General features: G+C 30.7%; 3 protein-coding genes across 5 annotated transcripts; 1 reads left to right on the forward strand and 2 right to left on the reverse strand.

Moving 5' to 3' along the window:
- The first annotated feature begins 1,051 nt into the window (after positions 1-1,051).
- Positions 1,052-6,962, forward strand: LOC119608484 (sulfhydryl oxidase 1-like). The gene is given in 3 exon segments (XM_037962926.1): positions 1,052-1,795; positions 1,797-2,753; positions 5,969-6,962. Coding segments are annotated over 3 exon segments (1,935 nt in total). The 5' UTR covers positions 1,052-1,309; the 3' UTR covers positions 6,461-6,962.
- Positions 6,963-9,306: 2,344 nt separating this feature from the next.
- Positions 9,307-14,948, reverse strand: LOC119608485 (flotillin-1). Of its 3 annotated transcripts, XM_037962927.1 has the most exons (9): positions 14,804-14,948; positions 14,544-14,611; positions 12,789-12,864; positions 12,364-12,724; positions 12,255-12,266; positions 11,612-12,082; positions 10,365-10,508; positions 10,135-10,299; positions 9,307-9,887 (listed from the first exon to the last, which is right to left on the reverse strand). In XM_037962927.1, the coding sequence occupies exons 2-9, from the start codon at positions 14,593-14,595 to the stop codon at positions 9,870-9,872; spliced, it is 1,299 nt and encodes a 432-aa protein (XP_037818855.1). In that variant the 5' UTR covers positions 14,596-14,611; positions 14,804-14,948; the 3' UTR covers positions 9,307-9,869. The 3 variants fall into 3 exon arrangements, with proteins under 3 accessions (XP_037818855.1, XP_037818856.1, XP_037818857.1); XM_037962928.1 differs by having other exon boundaries at positions 12,370-12,724; positions 14,544-14,946; XM_037962929.1 differs by lacking the exon at positions 12,255-12,266 and having other exon boundaries at positions 12,370-12,724; positions 14,544-14,947.
- Positions 14,949-15,738: 790 nt separating this feature from the next.
- LOC119608486 (cyclin-dependent kinase 5 homolog) lies at positions 15,739-17,179 on the reverse strand. The gene is given in 5 exon segments (XM_037962930.1): positions 15,739-16,255; positions 16,310-16,594; positions 16,648-16,915; positions 16,996-17,139; positions 17,141-17,179. Coding segments are annotated over 5 exon segments (873 nt in total). The 5' UTR covers positions 17,165-17,179; the 3' UTR covers positions 15,739-16,103.
- Between the last annotated feature and the right edge of the window lie 437 nt (positions 17,180-17,616).

The raw sequence follows: 17,616 nt of genomic DNA on the forward strand, positions 1-17,616 counted from the left end.
TTTTCTATAAATGAAAGTTTTATCGAAAATTTTCTATAAAATGAAGATTTATCGAAGAGTTCTTATAAATTTAAGATTTATCGAAAAGTTTCTATAAGTTAAAGATTTATGAAATTTTTTTATAAATTGAGGATTTATCGAATATTTTCTATAAATTGAGGATTTATCGAATACTTTCTAAAAATTGAGGATTTATCGAAAATATTCTATAAATTGAGGATTAATCGAAAATATTCTATAAATTAAGGATTTATCGAAAATTTTCTATAAATTAAGGATTTATCGAAAATTTTCTATAAATTAAGGATTTATCGAACATTTTCTATAAATTAAGGATTTATCGAACATTTTCTATAAATTAAGGATTTATCGAAAATTTTCTATAAATTAAGGATTTATCGAAAATTTTCTATAAATTAAGGATTTATCGAAAATTTTCTACAAATTAAGGATATATCGAAAATTTTCTATAAATTGAAGATTTATCGAAAATTTTTATAAATTAAGGATTTATTGAAAATTTTCTATAAATTAAGGATTTATCGAACAATTTTTATAAATTAAGAATTTATCGAAAATTTTCTATAAATTAAGGATTTATCGAAAAATTTATATAAATTGGGGATTTATTTTCTATAATTTGAAGATTTATCGAATATTTTCTATAAATTGAGGATTTATCGGAAATTTTTTTTAAGAAATTTTCTCTAAAATCTGGTAACTGTTATTAAAAAACCGCTAGAATTTTAAAACAGCTAAATTGCGTTACAGACTCCAGCGCCGACTGACTGTTAGTTAAATACACTAGACGCCAATAACATTTCAAAATTAACGTCATTAAAAATTAGTTTATTTTATGTCGAATTAAAAAATTATAACAATTTTCTATGTATTTAATTTATATATTTCGTTAAGTACAAAAATTTTACTGTATTTTTAATTAAATAATTTATATTTATTAACAGCAAATATAGTTCTTATTAAGCCGCTATTATGAAAATTTAACGCCGTTGGTTTCTCATTTTCCAGCACAGTTGTTGGAGCGTAAACTTTTTTAGTTAAAAGAGAATCATAGACAAAGATAGACGAGATTAAGTGCGGATGTGTAAATAAATAAATAGAATTAAAGATTATGTACACATAAAAGAATAATTTTAATGCTAAAAACAAGTTAATAATAAATGACTAATTTAATTAGTTGATAGAAGAAATGAAAAATTAGTTAGTGAATAAATAAAAGAAACTACAAAGTTTTAGAACGCTAAAGTGAAATTTGGTTTAAGAAAATCTAGAAGAATAACAAACAAAAATGGAGTGGAAAGTGTTGATGCCAGCTAAACAATATTATTTATTAGTTTGCCTTTTAATTACTTTAGTGGTAGTGACCAATGCCGGTGTACCACGTTCCAGTTATGAGGCCTTATTAAGACAACAATCCGAAGAATTGGGTTTATACAATGCTACCGACAAGGTTCGTATTCTCACCAATGTCAATTTCAAAAATGAGGTCTTGGACAGAAATCATTCCATATTGGTAGAATTCTACAATAGCTATTGTGGACATTGCCGCAAATTTGCTCCGGCATACAAGCAATTGGCTGAAAAACTATACGACTGGCGAGATGTTTTGCCAGTAAGTGCCATAGATTGTGCAGTCGATGACAACAATGGCATATGTCGAGAGTATGAGATTATGGCCTATCCCACTTTAAGATATTTTGGCCCCGCCTTTCAGCCACAAGCTGATAACTATGGTAAATCTATATCATCTCAAGATTTAGGCGTTATAAACCAACAATTTGGCCCAGTTTATAGCGGCTGAGAATAAAACCAGTAATATGTCTTCCTGGCCAGATTTACAAGCTGTACAAACTGCTAGTGCTGCTGCTTTGTTTGAAGGTTTGGACAGTATGAAAAAATATGTGGTTTTGGTATACGAACCAGAAAATTCTACAGTGGGTGTAGAAACTATCTTGCATTTCTTGAGATATCCCAATATAGCGGTGAAAAGAATTAACGATCTTGAGTTGGCCGCCAAATATCAAATAGATGGCACTAGATATAAAATTGCCACCGTTAATCGCCAGGGTTCCATAGTACCCTATGCTCCGCTGCATGAACTTTCTGATTCCTATAAAGAAACCATTCAATCTTTCCTTACCTCACAACATATAACCGAAAAGCCGGAAACAAAAGCTGACGGCACCACCGCCAAACCCCTGCAAGGCACTCCCGAACAAAATACTAAACAAATGGAAATAATCGAGGAAGTTAAACGCAACAAACATCTCGTCTATCAGGCCGATCTCGAAATGGCCATACGCAATACTCTACACAACGAAATACCCAAATCTTCGAATATAAACGGGGAAAAACTTTTGGCTTTACAACGTTTCCTAGCCGTTTTGGAGCGCTATAATCCCTTGGGCTCTTCAGGACGTGCGCTGATATCTCAGCTAGCCACCTTTGTTTCTCGCCATAATCAAGAGTTGGCGGGCGAAGATTTTGAAGTGGAACTTAAGAAATTGGAAAAGCAATTGGGACCAATTTATTCTTCTACACATTTTGTCGGTTGCACTGGTTCGCAAAGTGGCTTAAGAGGTTTCTCTTGCTCGCTGTGGCAGCTGTTTCATTTTATGACTGTACAGGCAGCAAATTTGGACAAGAGTCAAGATCCTCTAGAAGTGCTGCAAGCCATGCATGGTTACATAAAATACTTCTTCGGCTGCACCGACTGCTCTGAACATTTTCAGGTGAGTTTGTGGCAAAATTATTTTCACAATTTATTGAAAATATTCCATAAATTGAGAATTTATTGCAAATTTTCTTTGAATTGAAAATCTATCGAAATTTTTCTAAAAATTAAAAAGAAAATGTTCTGTAAATTGAGGAGTTAACCACAGTCAGGACTATAGTCTGGTCTACATTCTAGGCTCTAATCTAGTCTATAGTTTAGAATATAGTATGGTCTATAGTCAAAACTATATTCTAGTCTATGGTATGCACAATACTCTAGTCTAGAGTCTCGTCTGTAGTCCGGAATATAGTCATAATTAAGTTTAATCAGGCACTTAATTTCATAACTTATAAAATTAAATCATTATTATTTCAATTGTTTATAATTATCATTTTTATAGCTTAAATATATGCATATTTTGTTGTCGAAAATACCTTCAAAAAAAAAACAGCAACTTAAAATATGACTTTTTCTTAACCTTGACTGTGAAGATTACTACTCCCTTTTTCACCTTTACAATCTTGAATTCTAAATATTTCAATAGCAATTGTTGATTATAGTACATTGTGTCTATTTTATTTCCACTCTTCCTTCTACTCCTCTTTCTCTACCAATTTGCATTTCAATTGAATTTATCAATTTAATTCATAATCATTTGCCCTGATCATCACGGAGCCGTGGCATTCATATTTTTATTATCTATTATTATTATTTTTTAAACAAATTTAAATATTTCGTTGACTTGTTGAAGAAAATTACAAAATTCTATAGGGGGGATAAAAATATGCATATAAAATAGGAGAATTATTTTGTAAAGTGTGAAATGAAAAGAGAAAGTTCTACGTGATAATTTTGTTATTAGTGTGTATATCTAGATGTTAATTAGATTTTGTAAAAATTTGTAAAGAAAATTTGTTTTTACAAGATATTTTAACTAAATAATAACTCAAGTATAGTTTTTGTTGCTTTTCAGTTCGTTTTATTTCAATTAACTAAATAATGTAAATTTAATTAATAATTTTCAACTACAGTCTGATCAATAGTTGAGTGTATAGTCTAGTTCAGTTCCAAATCAGTTTTAGTTAATTTCTAATTCAGTTCTAGTTCAGTTCTAGTTCTGTTCTAGATCAGTCCTAGATCCGTTCTAGTTCAGTTCTAGTTCAGTTCTAGTTCAGTTCTAGTTCAGTTCTAGTTCAGTTCTAGTTCAGTTCTAGTTCAGTTCTAGTTCAGTTCTAGTTCAGTTCTAGTTCAGTTCTAGTTCAGTTCTAGTTCAGTTCTAGTTCAGTTCTAGTTCAGTTTCTAGTTCAGTTCTAGTTCAGTTTAGTCAGTCTAGTTCAGTTCTAGTTCAGTTCTAGTTCAGTTCTAGTTCAGTTCTAGTTCAGTTCTAGTTCAGTTCTAGTTCAGTTCTAGTTCAGTTCTAGTTCAGTTCTAGTTCAGTTCTAGTTCAGTTCTAGTTCAGTTCTAGTTCAGTTCTAGTTCAGTTCTAGTTCAGTTCTAGTTCAGTTCTAGTTCAGTTCTAGTTCAGTTCTAGTTCAGTTCTAGTTCAGTTCTAGTTCAGTTTCTAGTTCAGTTCTAGTTCATTCAGTTCTAGTTCAGTTCTAGTTCAGTTCTAGTTCAGTTCTAGTTCAGTTCTAGTTCAGTTCTAGTTCAGTTCTAGTTCAGTTCTAGTTCAGTTCTAGTTCAGTTCTAGTTCAGTTCTAGTTCAGTTCTAGTTCAGTTCTAGTTCAGTTCTAGTTCAGTTCTAGTTCAGTTCTAGTTCAGTTCTAGTTCAGTTCTAGTTCAGTTCTAGTTCATTTCTAGTTCAGTTCTAGTTCAGTTCTAGTACATTTCTAGTTCAGTTTTAGTTCAGTTCTAGTTCAGCTTTAGTTCATTTCTAGTTCAGTTCTAATTCAGTTCTAGTTCAGTTCTAGTTCAGTTCTAGTTCAGTTCTAGTTCAGTTCTAGTTCAGTTCTAGTTCAGTTCTAGTTCAGTTCTAGTTCAGTTCTAGTTCAGTTCTAGTTCAGTTCTAGTTCTAGTTCAGTTCTAGTTCAGTTCTAGTTCAGTTCTAGTTCAGTTCTAGTTCAGTTCTAGTTCAGTTCTAGTCAGTTTGTTCAGTTCTAGTCAGTCTAGTTCAGTTCTAGTTCAGTTCTAGTTCAGTTCTAGTCAGTTCTAGTTCAATTTCTAGTTCAGTTCTGTCAGTTCTAGTTCAGTTCTAGTTCAGTTCTAGTTCTAGTTCAGTTCTGGTTCAGTTCTAGTTCAGTTCTAGTTCAGTCTAGTTTAGTTCTAGTTTAGTTCTAGTTTAGTCAAAGTTAGTTCTAGTTCAGTTCTACTTCAGTTCTACTTCAGTTCTACTTCAGTTCTAGTTCAGTTCTAGTTCAGTTCTAGTTCAGTTCTAGTTTAGTTTAGTTCAGTTCTAGTTTAGTTCTAGTTCAGTTCTCGTTCAGTTCTCGTTCAGTTTTAGTTCATTTCTAGTTCAGTTCTAGTCAGTTCTAGTTCAGCTCTAGTTCAGTTTAGTCAGTTCTAGTTCAGCTCTAGTTCAGTTCTAGTTCAGTTCTAGTTTCTAGTTCTAGTTAGTTCTAGTTCAGTTCTAGTTCAGTTCTAGTTCAGTTCTAGTTCAGTTCTAGTTCAGTTCTAGTTCAGTTCTAGTTCAGTTCTAGTTCAGTTCTAGTTCAGTTCTAGTTCAGTTCTAGTTCAGTTCTAGTTCAGTTCTAGTTCAGTTCTAGTTCAGTTCTAGTTCAGTTCTAGTTCAGTTCTAGTTCAGTTCTAGTTCAGTTCTAGTTCAGTTCTAGTTTAGTTCTAGTTCTAGTTCTGTTCTAGTTTAGTTCTAGTTCAGTTCTCGTTCAGTTCTAGTTCTTTACAATTTTGGCCAACAAATTCTCATAACTGTTTTTAAACCGGTTAACTTATATTTTCTATTCTTTTTTTAAATGTAGGAAATATTGCAGTTTTTTTTTTATAAATAATGTAAAAAGTTTGAATATAAACTTGCTATTTCTTTTTTTAAACAATATTCTGAAGTCATTAACTTTTTTGTTTTATAAGAATAAAAACAACTTTATTTTGTAAATGTGTTAAAAGTAGTAGTGTGCATATTTTAACCAGTTTTTTTCTGTTTTCTTTTTATACATTCATTTTGCTTATTAAACAATTTAGCACACGATTATATTGTCTAGTTTTGCAATAAAAACAAATAAAAAAATCACTTGTAATCAATAAACTTTAATTAACCCATTAAACTTGAAACTCTTTAAGGCAATGGCTGTTAGACGTAAAATCTGGAGTGTACCCAGTAAAGAAGAAGCTATACTCTGGCTATGGGCTGCTCATAATGAAGTCAATCAACGTTTAGCTGGTGATGCCACAGAAGATCCTAAATTCCCCAAAATACAATTTCCCTCTGTTAGCAGTTGTCCTCAATGCTACAAACAGCCTGAATCACACTCAACCGCCAACTTAGAGGAGAAATGGGATAAAACACATGTTTTGCAATTTTTGAAAAACATACATAATCCTGAATATGTATCACGTTATGGTCTGGACAATGATCAACTGCTGCAACCAACTCTAGAGAAATTGAGACAAAAACGCATGATTAGTAATGTATTCTCGGATATGGATATGCGCATGGGTATGCTGCTGTATGGTTTTTGTATTGTCATGCTGGTAGTGGCCTTTAAACTGTTCGCCTTCAAGGGCAGTTATCGCAAGAAACCCTATGGTCATGATATGTTGGGTAAAGTGTAATATTTTTAAGTTTAATTATCATGCTTCCAGGTTAATTTTTAAAATTGTTATACACAAAAAAAAGACAAGAATTTTTTTTTGGACGAAGATAAAAAATTCGCAGTTTCCATTTTTTAACAAAACGTTTCTATTCTAATTCCAATTTTACTTTTTTTCTACTACTAATGTATATAAATATTTCTGTAATATTTTTATTTTACACTGGTATATAGTGAGTTTAAAATAAGTTTAAATGTGTTATAATTTACATTTAAATATAATTTAATAAAAATTCTTTACAGTTTTGTTTTACTAATACCAATTTAGCATTAAACCGTAATAAAGTTTTTCTAAGAAACATAAACTTTCCAAGTTCTGCCCCAAAATTTATATATGTATGAAGGCATTTAATTACGGCTTAATAAACATTCTGTGTGCAATCTTTATGTTAATTTCAATAACTTTTATTTATAATAAATAACTTTAAATTAGACATTTTTACAATGTCTACTTTTAACTACTATTTAAAATATGGTTTTATTTATCTTTTATGACATTGTTTCAAAGAAGAATTACAACATTTTCTAACATTTACATTTAATTTTAGAACAACCTTACATCATTATAAAACAATTGTTTGTTAAATAAACAACTTCTTAAAGTAAAACAAGATCAATACATTTGTAGTAGTTGGCGTTATTTGAAGTACCTGTTTTATGTGTTAAAATTTGTTATTAAATAGGCGCAGTAGTTAAATACAAATCGTTAAATTATAAAAATTGGGGTCGTGTTACGTGATCAAGTAAATTTTTTATTTTTCTTTTTGAGATGATGCCAATCGATATTGAACTAGAACTGATTTAAAACGGAACTACAACTGAGGAAATATTTAACAAAAACTAAACTAGAACTGAACTAGAAATTAATTAGAACTGAATTATAACTGAACAAGAACTAGATTAGAGCTTAACTAGAAATGAAGTAGACCTGAACTAGAACTGAACTGAATTAAAACTAGAACTGAAATAGAACTGAACTAGAACAGAACTAGAACTGAACTAGAACTGAACTAGAACTGAACTAGAACTGTACTAGAACTGAACTAGAACTGAACTTGGACTGAACTAGAACTGAACTAGAACTGAACTAGAACTGAACTTGGACTGAACTAGAACTGAACTAGAACTGATCTAGAACTGAACTAGAACTGAACTAGAACTGATCTAGAACTTAACTAGAACTGAACTAGAACTGAACTAGAACTGATCTAGAACTGAACTAGAACTGAACTAGAACTGATCTAGAACTACACTAGAACTGAACTAGAACCGAATTAGAACGGAACTAGAAATGAATTAGAACTGAACTAGAACTGATCTAGAACTAAACAAGAACTGATCTAAAACAGCACTAGAACGAAACTTGGACTGAACAAGAACTGAACTAAAGCTGAATTAGAACTCAACTAGAACTAAACAAGAACAGACCTAGAACTGAACTAGAACTGAACTAGAACTGAACTAGAACTGAACTAGAACTGAACTAGAACTGAACTAGAACTGAACTAGAACTGAACTAGAACTGAACTAGAACTGAACTAGAACTGAACTAGAACTGAACTAGAACTGAACTAGAACTGAACTAGAACTGAACTAGAACTGAACTAGAACTGAACTAGAACTGAACTAGAACTGAACTAGAACTGAAGTAGAACTGAACTAGAACTGAACTAGAACTGTACTAGAACTGAACTAGAACTGAACTAGATCTGAAATAGAACTGAACTAGAACTGAACTAAAACTAAACTAGAACTAAACTAGAACTGAACTAGAACTGAACTAAAACTGAACTAGAACTGAACTAGACCTAACTAGAACTAAACTAGAACTGAACTAAAACTGATCAAGAACTGAACTAGAACTGATCTAAAACTGATCTATCTGAACAACAGAACTGCACAAGAACAGACCTAGAACTGAACTGAACTAAACTAGAACTGAACTAGAACTGAATTAGAACTGAACTAGAACTAAACAAGAACTGAACTAAAACAGCACTAGAACGAAACTTGGACAGAACAAGATCTGAACAAGAACTGAACTAGAACTAAACAAGAACAGACCTAGAACTGAACTAGAACTGAACTAGAACTGAACTAGAACTGAATTAGAATTGAAGTAGAACTGAACTAGAACTAAACTAGAACTGAACTAAAACTGAACTGAGCATGAACTGAACTAGAACTGAACAAAAGCTGAAGTAGAAGAGAACTAGAACTGATTTAGAACAGAACTAGAACTGAACTGTGAGACGGTCTTATGTATATAACAGCACTTCATTTTAGTATTTTCATAATAAAAGTTGTTACATTTTCTTTAAAAAAAAAACTTTTAATTAAGTTTTTTGTGCTTTTTATTACACCTAACAGTTGAACATATACAAAAATACACAAAAAAAAACTAATGAAATTCATTGCGGGGGAACGTTTTTAACGATAAACGACTGAATACAATTGTTAATTTTTAAACATAGTATAATTTTTTAGTATTTTGAAAGTAGTCTTTATCTAAGCAAAACATCTACATTTCTGTTAAATTAAACATTATGGGCTTGAAGATCAATAAAACCTTTTTTGTGGAAAAATTACTTATGAAATCAATAAAGTAGTTTTTGGGGAACTAATGGTACCTGTATGAATTCAGTTCGTTTGAGTCCCAAATATATTAAAAACTCAGGAAATATCATTGATTACTTATGAACCAATTTGTCTGATTTTAAGTATAAAAGTTGTTGAAAGCATGACTGATAGAAATTGGATCAGATGTTGTTCAGTTGCTGACTTTTTGTCATAAAATAATTAAACACATTTTTCATTTTGTTTATTACATTTTTTATTTAGTTTTTTTTAGTACACCAAAATTACAAAATACAAGTGTATATAATTCTATGTCATACATTTTAATAACTATTTTTGTTTTTTGCGTTTTTTTTTTATAAATTTTATAAAATATATCAAAATTTTGAAAAATGCAAATAGTACAATTTGAAAATAAATACTTAGATAAATGAAACATGTTTAAGGAGATTCCAAAGTGGGAGTATTGTAAATGTGCGTTAAGAAAGTAATTAAATAAATCTTTAGTAATTGACAATTGAGACCAAAGTTTTGTTAGAAAAAAATGTACTATTTCAGAAAGTACAACTTAAAAGGCAGTTTTAGAAAATAAATTGAACTTTGATCTCAATGTTTTAAATAGTATTTTGTTAGAGTTTTCTTTTTAATTTAAATATAATAACAAAAAAAAAAAAAAGTTTTATAAATATTTTTCGTTAGCCAATATGTAATATTTTGGGAAATTTTTAATTTCTTTTCAATTTGCATTTTAATCAAATTGCAATTTTTCGATTACAAATACTTAATTTGGAAAATTAAGCCGCATGCACAGACTGAAAATAAATTCAAAAGAAAGAAAGAAAAAATTATAAAAAATAGTTTAAATATTTATTAGGTAAGAGAGTTTTTGTTTTTAAGTATAAAAGAATGTTTAGAGATTGTTATATTCCTGTTTTTAAGTCTTTTGTTACTTTGGTTAACTTAAATTTGTGTTAGTTCTTCAAAAAATCTTTGTTCTGTTTTCATTTGTTTGTTATTAAGAAAAAAAAAGTCTTAAATAAATGCTGGATTAGGACGTACCCGAGCAATGTCTACGCCAGTAATACTCTTAACCAGCTCTGGTACTTTGTTAACAATTTGCAAAACTTCTCCAGTAAGTTTAGCAGCGCCAATTTCACCTTGTCCACTAGAAATCATAGTGATTTTCTTGGCTTGTGACAAGGGAGCGGCAACTTCAGCGGCCACCTAGAATTGTAAGGAAAATTTATTGAATTGTCTTCTTCTTTTGTGTTTTTAAAGTTTCTTTATACCTTGGGTAATGTGTCCAAAAGCATTTCAACCATAGCGGCTTCACGATATTCACGCCAAGCTTCAGCTTTTTGAGCCATTTGCTCAGCTTCGGCCTTGGCTTTAGCAGCAATAGCAAAAGCTTCAGCTTCACCGCGTATTTTAATCTGCAAAAGGAAAACATACTTTAGGAACTGAACTAGAACTAAACTAAAACTAAACTAGAACTAGAACTGAACTAGAACTAGAACTAAACTAGAACTAAACTAGAACTGAACTAGAACTAAACTAGAACTAAACTAGAACTGAACTAGAACTGAACTAGAATTGAACTAGAACTGAACTAGAACTGAACTAGAACTGAACTAGAACTGAACTAAACTAGAACTGAACTAGAACTGAACTAGATCAGAACTAGAACTGAACTAGATCAGAACTAGAACTGAACTAGAACTGAATTAGAATTGAACTAGAACTGAACTAGAACTGAACTAGAACTGAACTAGAACTGAACTAGAACTGAACTAGAACTAACTAGAACTGAACTAGAACTGAAAAAGAACTGAACTAGAACTAGAACTGAAAAAGAACTGAACTAGAACTGAACTAGAACTGAACTAGAACTGAACTTGAACTGAACTAGAACTGAACTAGAACTGAACTAGAACTGAACTAGAACTGAACTAGAACCGAACTAGAACTGAACTAGAACTGAACTAGAACTGAACTAGAACTGAACTAGAACCGAACTAGAACTGAACTAGAACTGAAAAAGAACTGAACTAGAACTGAACTAGAACTAAACAAGAACTGAACTAGAAATGAACTAGAAAAGAACTAGAACTGGATTAGAACTGAACTAGAACCGAACTAGAAATGAACTAGAACCGAACTTTAACTGAACTAGATCAAAACTAGAACTGAAATGAACTTGAACTGATCTGGAACTGAACAAAAGATCTACTAGAACTAGAACTGAACTAGAACTGAACTAGGACTGAACTAGAACTGAACTAGAAGAGAATTAGAACTAAAACGAAACTGAAATATAACTGAACAAGAGCTAAACTAGAATAGAACTGAACGGGTAAAGAACTATCACTGAACTAGAACTAAAAAGAACTGAACTAGAATAGAACTGAAGGAGTAAAGAACTAGAACTGAACTAGAAGAGAATTAGGACTAATATTAAAACTAAATTAGAACTGAACTAGAATTTTCACAAATTAAATTACAATTGGAAACATCTGAAATATAATTGAAGCCTTACCGACTCAGCTTCAGCCTCAGCTTCCATAACAATGCGCATTTTATTAGCTTCGGCCAATTTTTCCAAACGATATTTCTCAGCCTCAGCTGGTTGTCTTATGGTAGCTTCCAATTCCTTTTCACGTCTTTGGATTTCCTGCTGTTGTACCGATATCTCTTGAGTACGTTCGATTACTTTCACTTGCATTTGTTCCTCCTTAATGCGTTGTTTAGTCTTGGCAGCCTGCAATTCGTAGGCCATTTCAGCTTCTGCTTTTTTCGTTTGTACCTCAACATCGTAAGCGGCTTTTTTAATTTCAAAATCACGTTGTGCTTTGGCAATTTCGGTGTCATTAAGGAAACGTGAGGCCATGCGTTGTTCTTCGGCAATGGCCTCCTTGATAGTGGCTTCACAGCGGGCCTCTGCCTCACCGATGCGAGCATCACGTTTGACCTCAGCAGTACGAGCCATACCCAAAGATTTCAGATAGCCCTTTAAAAATTTAAAAAAGAACACATATTTTAGTTTTTTTTTGTAATATTTAAAACAAAGTTTAACTAAAACAAAAAATACCAAAACCATTCCTAAATATATACATAAAACAACCAATAACGATATTACGGGACAACAAAATATAGGTGTGTTATTATTTTATTATTCATACCTTAGCTTCTCCCTGTTCATATAAAAACATAATTAAAAAAAAGTAAACGAAAACGAAAGAAAATCAATACAAAAGAAAATATTTTTCCTAAATTATCTTTAATCCTTACACTCACCTCCTCGTCACGTATATCTTTAATGGTATAGGATACCACTGTTATACCCATATTTGCCAAATCCGATGAGGCAACCTCAAACACTTGTTTGCTAAACTTCTTACGATCCTTATAGATTTCCTCAACCGTCATTGAACCCATAATGGCTCTCTGATGACCCTCCAATGTTACGAGCGCAATATGACGTATTTCCGATTCGGGTTTACCCAAAAATTGTTCACATGCTGTCAACAGCATATCTTCATTTTGTCCCTGGATCTTTACCTGGGCAATACCCGTAACCGATATTGGTACACCTTGGCTGGTATACACACAAGGACTTTCAACTTGTAAAGTCATGGTATTCAAAGAGATTCTATTTTTGAGAGATTATATAGAATTAGTGGAAACAGTTGCTTTATGTATTTGGGCAAAATTACCTTTGAACTTGTTGTATGGTGGGCCAAACAAAAGCGCGACCGCCGGGTACCAATAAAGGTTTCATATAGCAACATCCTGAAAGAAATAGCAATAAGAATATAAAATTTGGCAACAGAGTTGTTTTTTTTTACTTTTCCTTCGAAGTTATTCAGATTATAGATTAGGTTATAGTTTAGACTTTAAATCAGACTATTGTCCAGACCTTAGACTAGAATACAGACCAGACTATTGACTTGGCTATAGCTCCTACTAGAATATATTCGAAACTATAGTCCCGACAATAGTCTTGACTATAGTCTAGACTAACTATAGACTGGACTAAAGTCTTGACTATAGACTAGGCTAACTATAGACTAGACTAAAGTCTTGACTATAGACTAGGCTAACTATAGACTAGACTAAAGTCTTGACTTTAGACTAGACTATATTCTTGACTATAGTCCCGACTATAGACTAGACTATGGTCTTCATTACTGACTATAATATAGTCCCAACTATAGACTAGACTATATATAGTCTTGGCTATAAGCTAGACTATAGTCCTGGCTATAGACTATACTTTAGTCTTGACTATAGATTATACTATAGTCCCGACTATAGACTAGACTATATATAGTTGAAACTATAGAATAGACTTTAGTTCAGATTATAGTCGAGACTATAGTCCAGGTTGTAGACTATACTATAGTCCAGATTATAGACTAAACTATAGTCCAGATTATAGACTAAACTATAGCCCAGACCATACACTAAACTATAATTCAGACTTTAGAATAGGCTATAGAATAGAATAGAATATAGTCCAGACTATAGATTAGAGTATAATCCAGATTATAGACTAGCCAATAGTCAACACTATAGAATAACCTATAGTCCAAAGTATAGTCGGGAAATAATGTATTACTTTTTGGGCATTCAAGTTGGAATTTATCTATTAATGGTGCTCACAAATTAATCTTTTGCAAAACCATTCCAATTTGATATGTACATGCCTATATGTATATAAAATTTTTTATTAAAAAACTCATTTCATATTTTAGTGTTATTTTAATATTTTGCAACAAAAGTCTTATTGGAGTTAGAGTAAAAGCAGTAAAACCTCGACCGCATTTTTTTTTAATCGAATGGATTGCGGTTTTAAATTGGAATCTTTGTATTGCTATATGCGAAACTTTAATCATAATATTATCAAAATAATATTTACCTCATTTATTTTTAGACTAACGTTACGAGAAACTATTTTTCCACTAGTTATTTCTACAATTTAACAAATTATTAAAAATTTAGAAATCTATGTACCTATATCGATTCAAACATATTCAAAACTTTATTCGATAACTCTTTCCCAAGTTATTTTTATAAAATTTTGTTTATTTCTGTAACGCTATGATTATATATTTATGAAATTATATTGGCATCAATACCGGTTTTCAATTCTAAACAATAAAGCAATGCAATAATAACGGTATCGGTATATTTCAAAACCCAACGACCTTGAAATATAAAATTTTAAAAATAACGTTGTTAATAGCTAAATTTTAACAAAACAAAGAAGTAACATCCCTAACATCATTGTATCATCTCTAATTTAAAATTGTCTGCATTAAATAAAAATCGATAAGTAATTAAAGTGACGTCATTAAGTTGATATCATAACGAAAAAAAAATTAAGAAAAATTTTATAGACAAACTGCAGCAGCAAAATAGCACAAAATTTTGCTATTTATAGTGAAAAATAATAATAATTCATTTACCTGATACTACTAATGCCTCATTGGGACCACAAGTTACAAAACCCCAAGCCATTTTCACTCCACAAAAACTGTATGCGTTCCAAACAAAAAGCACAAAATGTTTATTAATTAAGAACAGAAGAACAATTTTAAATTCTATAGAAATATGTTGTTAAAGTGTTTATTAACATTAGGGCAGACCCAAAACTGTTTAGTACACTTTGGCCTCGCGTTTTAAATAGTATATTTAAACAAAAAAAATATTTATAAAAATTTGTTACTTTGGCAGTGGTTGTCAATTAGTGTATGTAGGCAATTATGAATGTATACTAAAAATCTTATTTTGACCGGCTTGATTTTTTCCCTAGAATTAAGATGAAAAAATTCTAAATAATAACTGCGCACAATCTCTAGTCGTCGATGTGTTTACATTTTTTTGTTGGGGAGGAAAAAATATTGTTTTTATTTTGACATTTGTGCAATCAAAACAAAACACAAAAATAGTAGACTGCTACAAACACCTAAGTTGATTGAAATGTAACGGCGGCGACTGTCACAGAAAACCAACGGCAGCAGTTGGTTATGAAAACAATACAAAAATCGAAAATTTAAGGTAAATGTGGGAAATGTTTTATTTTTTGAATTTTTTTGTTCAAATTTTATAGATTTCGGTCTATAATTGGGATTGGGCTAATCTCTTATACTGCTATTTTATTTAAAAATCAAATTTAAAAGTCGGTGTTGTAGAATATTGGATTTGAAAAGTAGAATTTTTAATAAAAAATTTTTTGAAATTGTAATAAAATAAATTATAAAAGTTGATTTTTTTAGTTAAAAAAACTATAAAAAGTCCTAAATAATACAGGGAGTATAAAAATAGGAAATAAAGTAGAATTTGATTCTTATCAATAACTAAATTATCGAAAATTGACAATTTCGAAAATAAGCTTATTTTAAAATTTACTAATCTTGAATGTTAAAAATATCGAAAAGTTTCAAAATCGGGAATTTAAAAACGTGTAAAAAATGTAATTTGACGTTATTGTGCAATAAACTCCCCGTAAGTTATAAATGAAGAATAATACTATTATTAATAACGACAACTCCAACATTTTAATTTTACACGAAATACAGTATTAGACCTTAATAAATATTAGACCTTAAATAAATATTGAATACTGTAACTTTGGCCCGTGAACAGTGGAAAATATTAAAGTTTTTCATACAAGAGTTCTTCTTTAAACTGATTTATTTTAGTATATACTTTTTTAAAATAATTACACATATTTGTTGTAATAGATAATATTCTTAAAAGTTTAAACAAATTATAGCGCTGGTTAATATCATAAATTTACATTTAAGTCTTAATTATACAATTATAAACTAATGAACTAAAAAAAATCAATTTTACTGAAATGGTGAATGAAGAATAGTTGTCTATTAACAAAACTTAAAATACAAGTAAATTATTTTTTTTTTTTTTTTTGGTACCAGGAGAATTCCATTTACAATTTTCTTTAACAGGACATCTAAACAATATATGTAACTATGTGGAATTCCTTTTAAAATATTGCTCTAAATCTAATGGCCATCGGTAAAATATGGATGTTGCATAGCCTGTTCGGCGCTAATACGTTGATTTGGACGACAAACGAGGAGTTTTTGCAACAAATCACGTCCCTTGGAGTTTAAACGCGGTACAATCTGACTCCAAGAAGTAATAGCGGGAAAATCTACAAAAGAAATAGTTAAATACTTTAAAGATATTATTTTTATATTAAACTTACGCGGTAAAGCAACATAATCAGAGAGATGAGAAACACCGGGCCAAGTGTCCTCGGTGGGTGTACCCAATACTCTAAATATTTTCATTAATTGATCTAAAACATCTGAACCGGGAAACAAAGGCCTACCGGCATCTGCCAATTCGGCAAATATGCAACCAGCCGACCACATATCAATACTAGTGGTATATAATTTTGCTCCAAATAATACATCAGGCGGGCGATACCACAAAGTAACCACTTCAGCCGAGTAACATTTCACCGGTATACCAAAGGCTCTAGCCAAACCTTAAAATAATCAAATATTATTGTTTTTTCTTGGGAAAACTAGAATCTCTTACCAAAATCAGCCAACTTAAGTTCTCCGTTTTTGTTGATCAATAAATTTTGTGGCTTCAAATCCCTATGCAAAACATTACGGCTGTGACAAAAACCCAAACCTCTCAATAGCTGCAGCATAAAACTGCGACAAACTTGCATATCGATTTCGCCATTAAGACTATCAAAATATTTCTTTAAATCCTGATCACAATGCTCGAATACCAGTGTAAGTTTCTTTTCCGAATGCAAAACATCATACAGTCTAACAATGTTTTTATGTTTCAACTCCTGCACAAGGGCAAATTAATTTGTAAAAATGTTATTAGTCATTGTTTTTATCCCTAAAGAATTATTATAAGTGTTCTTACTTTAAGTAGGCATATTTCCCGCAAGGCTGAGGATGGCACACCTTCGTCATCTTCATCTAAACGTACTCGTTTAAGGGCAACTATTTCCATAGTTTCTCGATTACGTCCTTTGAATACAGTACCATAGGTACCTTCGCCGATTTTTTTCCAATTTTTCATATTTTTGCATTATTTTGTTATGTTGTATGCGGTAGTAAATTTATTTTTTGTAAACAGTTGAAAATTTTTTGCACACAACTGCGCCGAGCAAAAATAATGACGGCGGCTGATTGTTAATATTTCGGTGGCAGCTTAAAGGCGTTTAAGTTTTCGTATATGCACTTTTTTATATAAAAACATATTTAAATTAAGAAAATGATTTTTATTAAATTAAAAGAAGTATTAAATAAATTATTCATTAAGGAAAATTATCGATAATTTTTCTATTTAAAATTAAATTTTTAACTTTGAAGGAAATATTTATTTATTTTTATTTAATATTCAGTGGTATAAAGCCACTTTGGCCAAAACAACAATATTTGAAAAAAAATTTTTCTATTTGGAGAAAAATTAAAATTTTTGTAAGTTGCCTGTCTATTTTTATAAAATTTCGATAAATTTTATATTTCTTAAAAATTTTTA

The sequence above is a fragment of the Lucilia sericata genome, unplaced genomic scaffold, assembly GCF_015586225.1.
Source record: "Lucilia sericata isolate MDLA Ls3-8-SP2 unplaced genomic scaffold, ASM1558622v1 Contig000842F_arrow, whole genome shotgun sequence".
NCBI lineage: Eukaryota > Metazoa > Arthropoda > Insecta > Diptera > Calliphoridae > Lucilia > Lucilia sericata.

Coding starts and splice junctions, on each gene's coding strand:
- LOC119608485 (XM_037962927.1), bottom strand. CDS start 14,595: ATGGCTTGGGGTTTTGTAACTTGTGGTCCCAATGAGGCATTAGTAGTA. Junction 12,865..14,543: donor TGAGGCATTAGTAGTATCAG/GTAAATGAATTA, acceptor TATTTCTTTCAG/GATGTTGCTATATGAAACCT. Junction 10,509..11,611: donor CTGAGGCTGAAGCTGAGTCG/GTAAGGCTTCAA, acceptor TTCCTTTTGCAG/ATTAAAATACGCGGTGAAGC.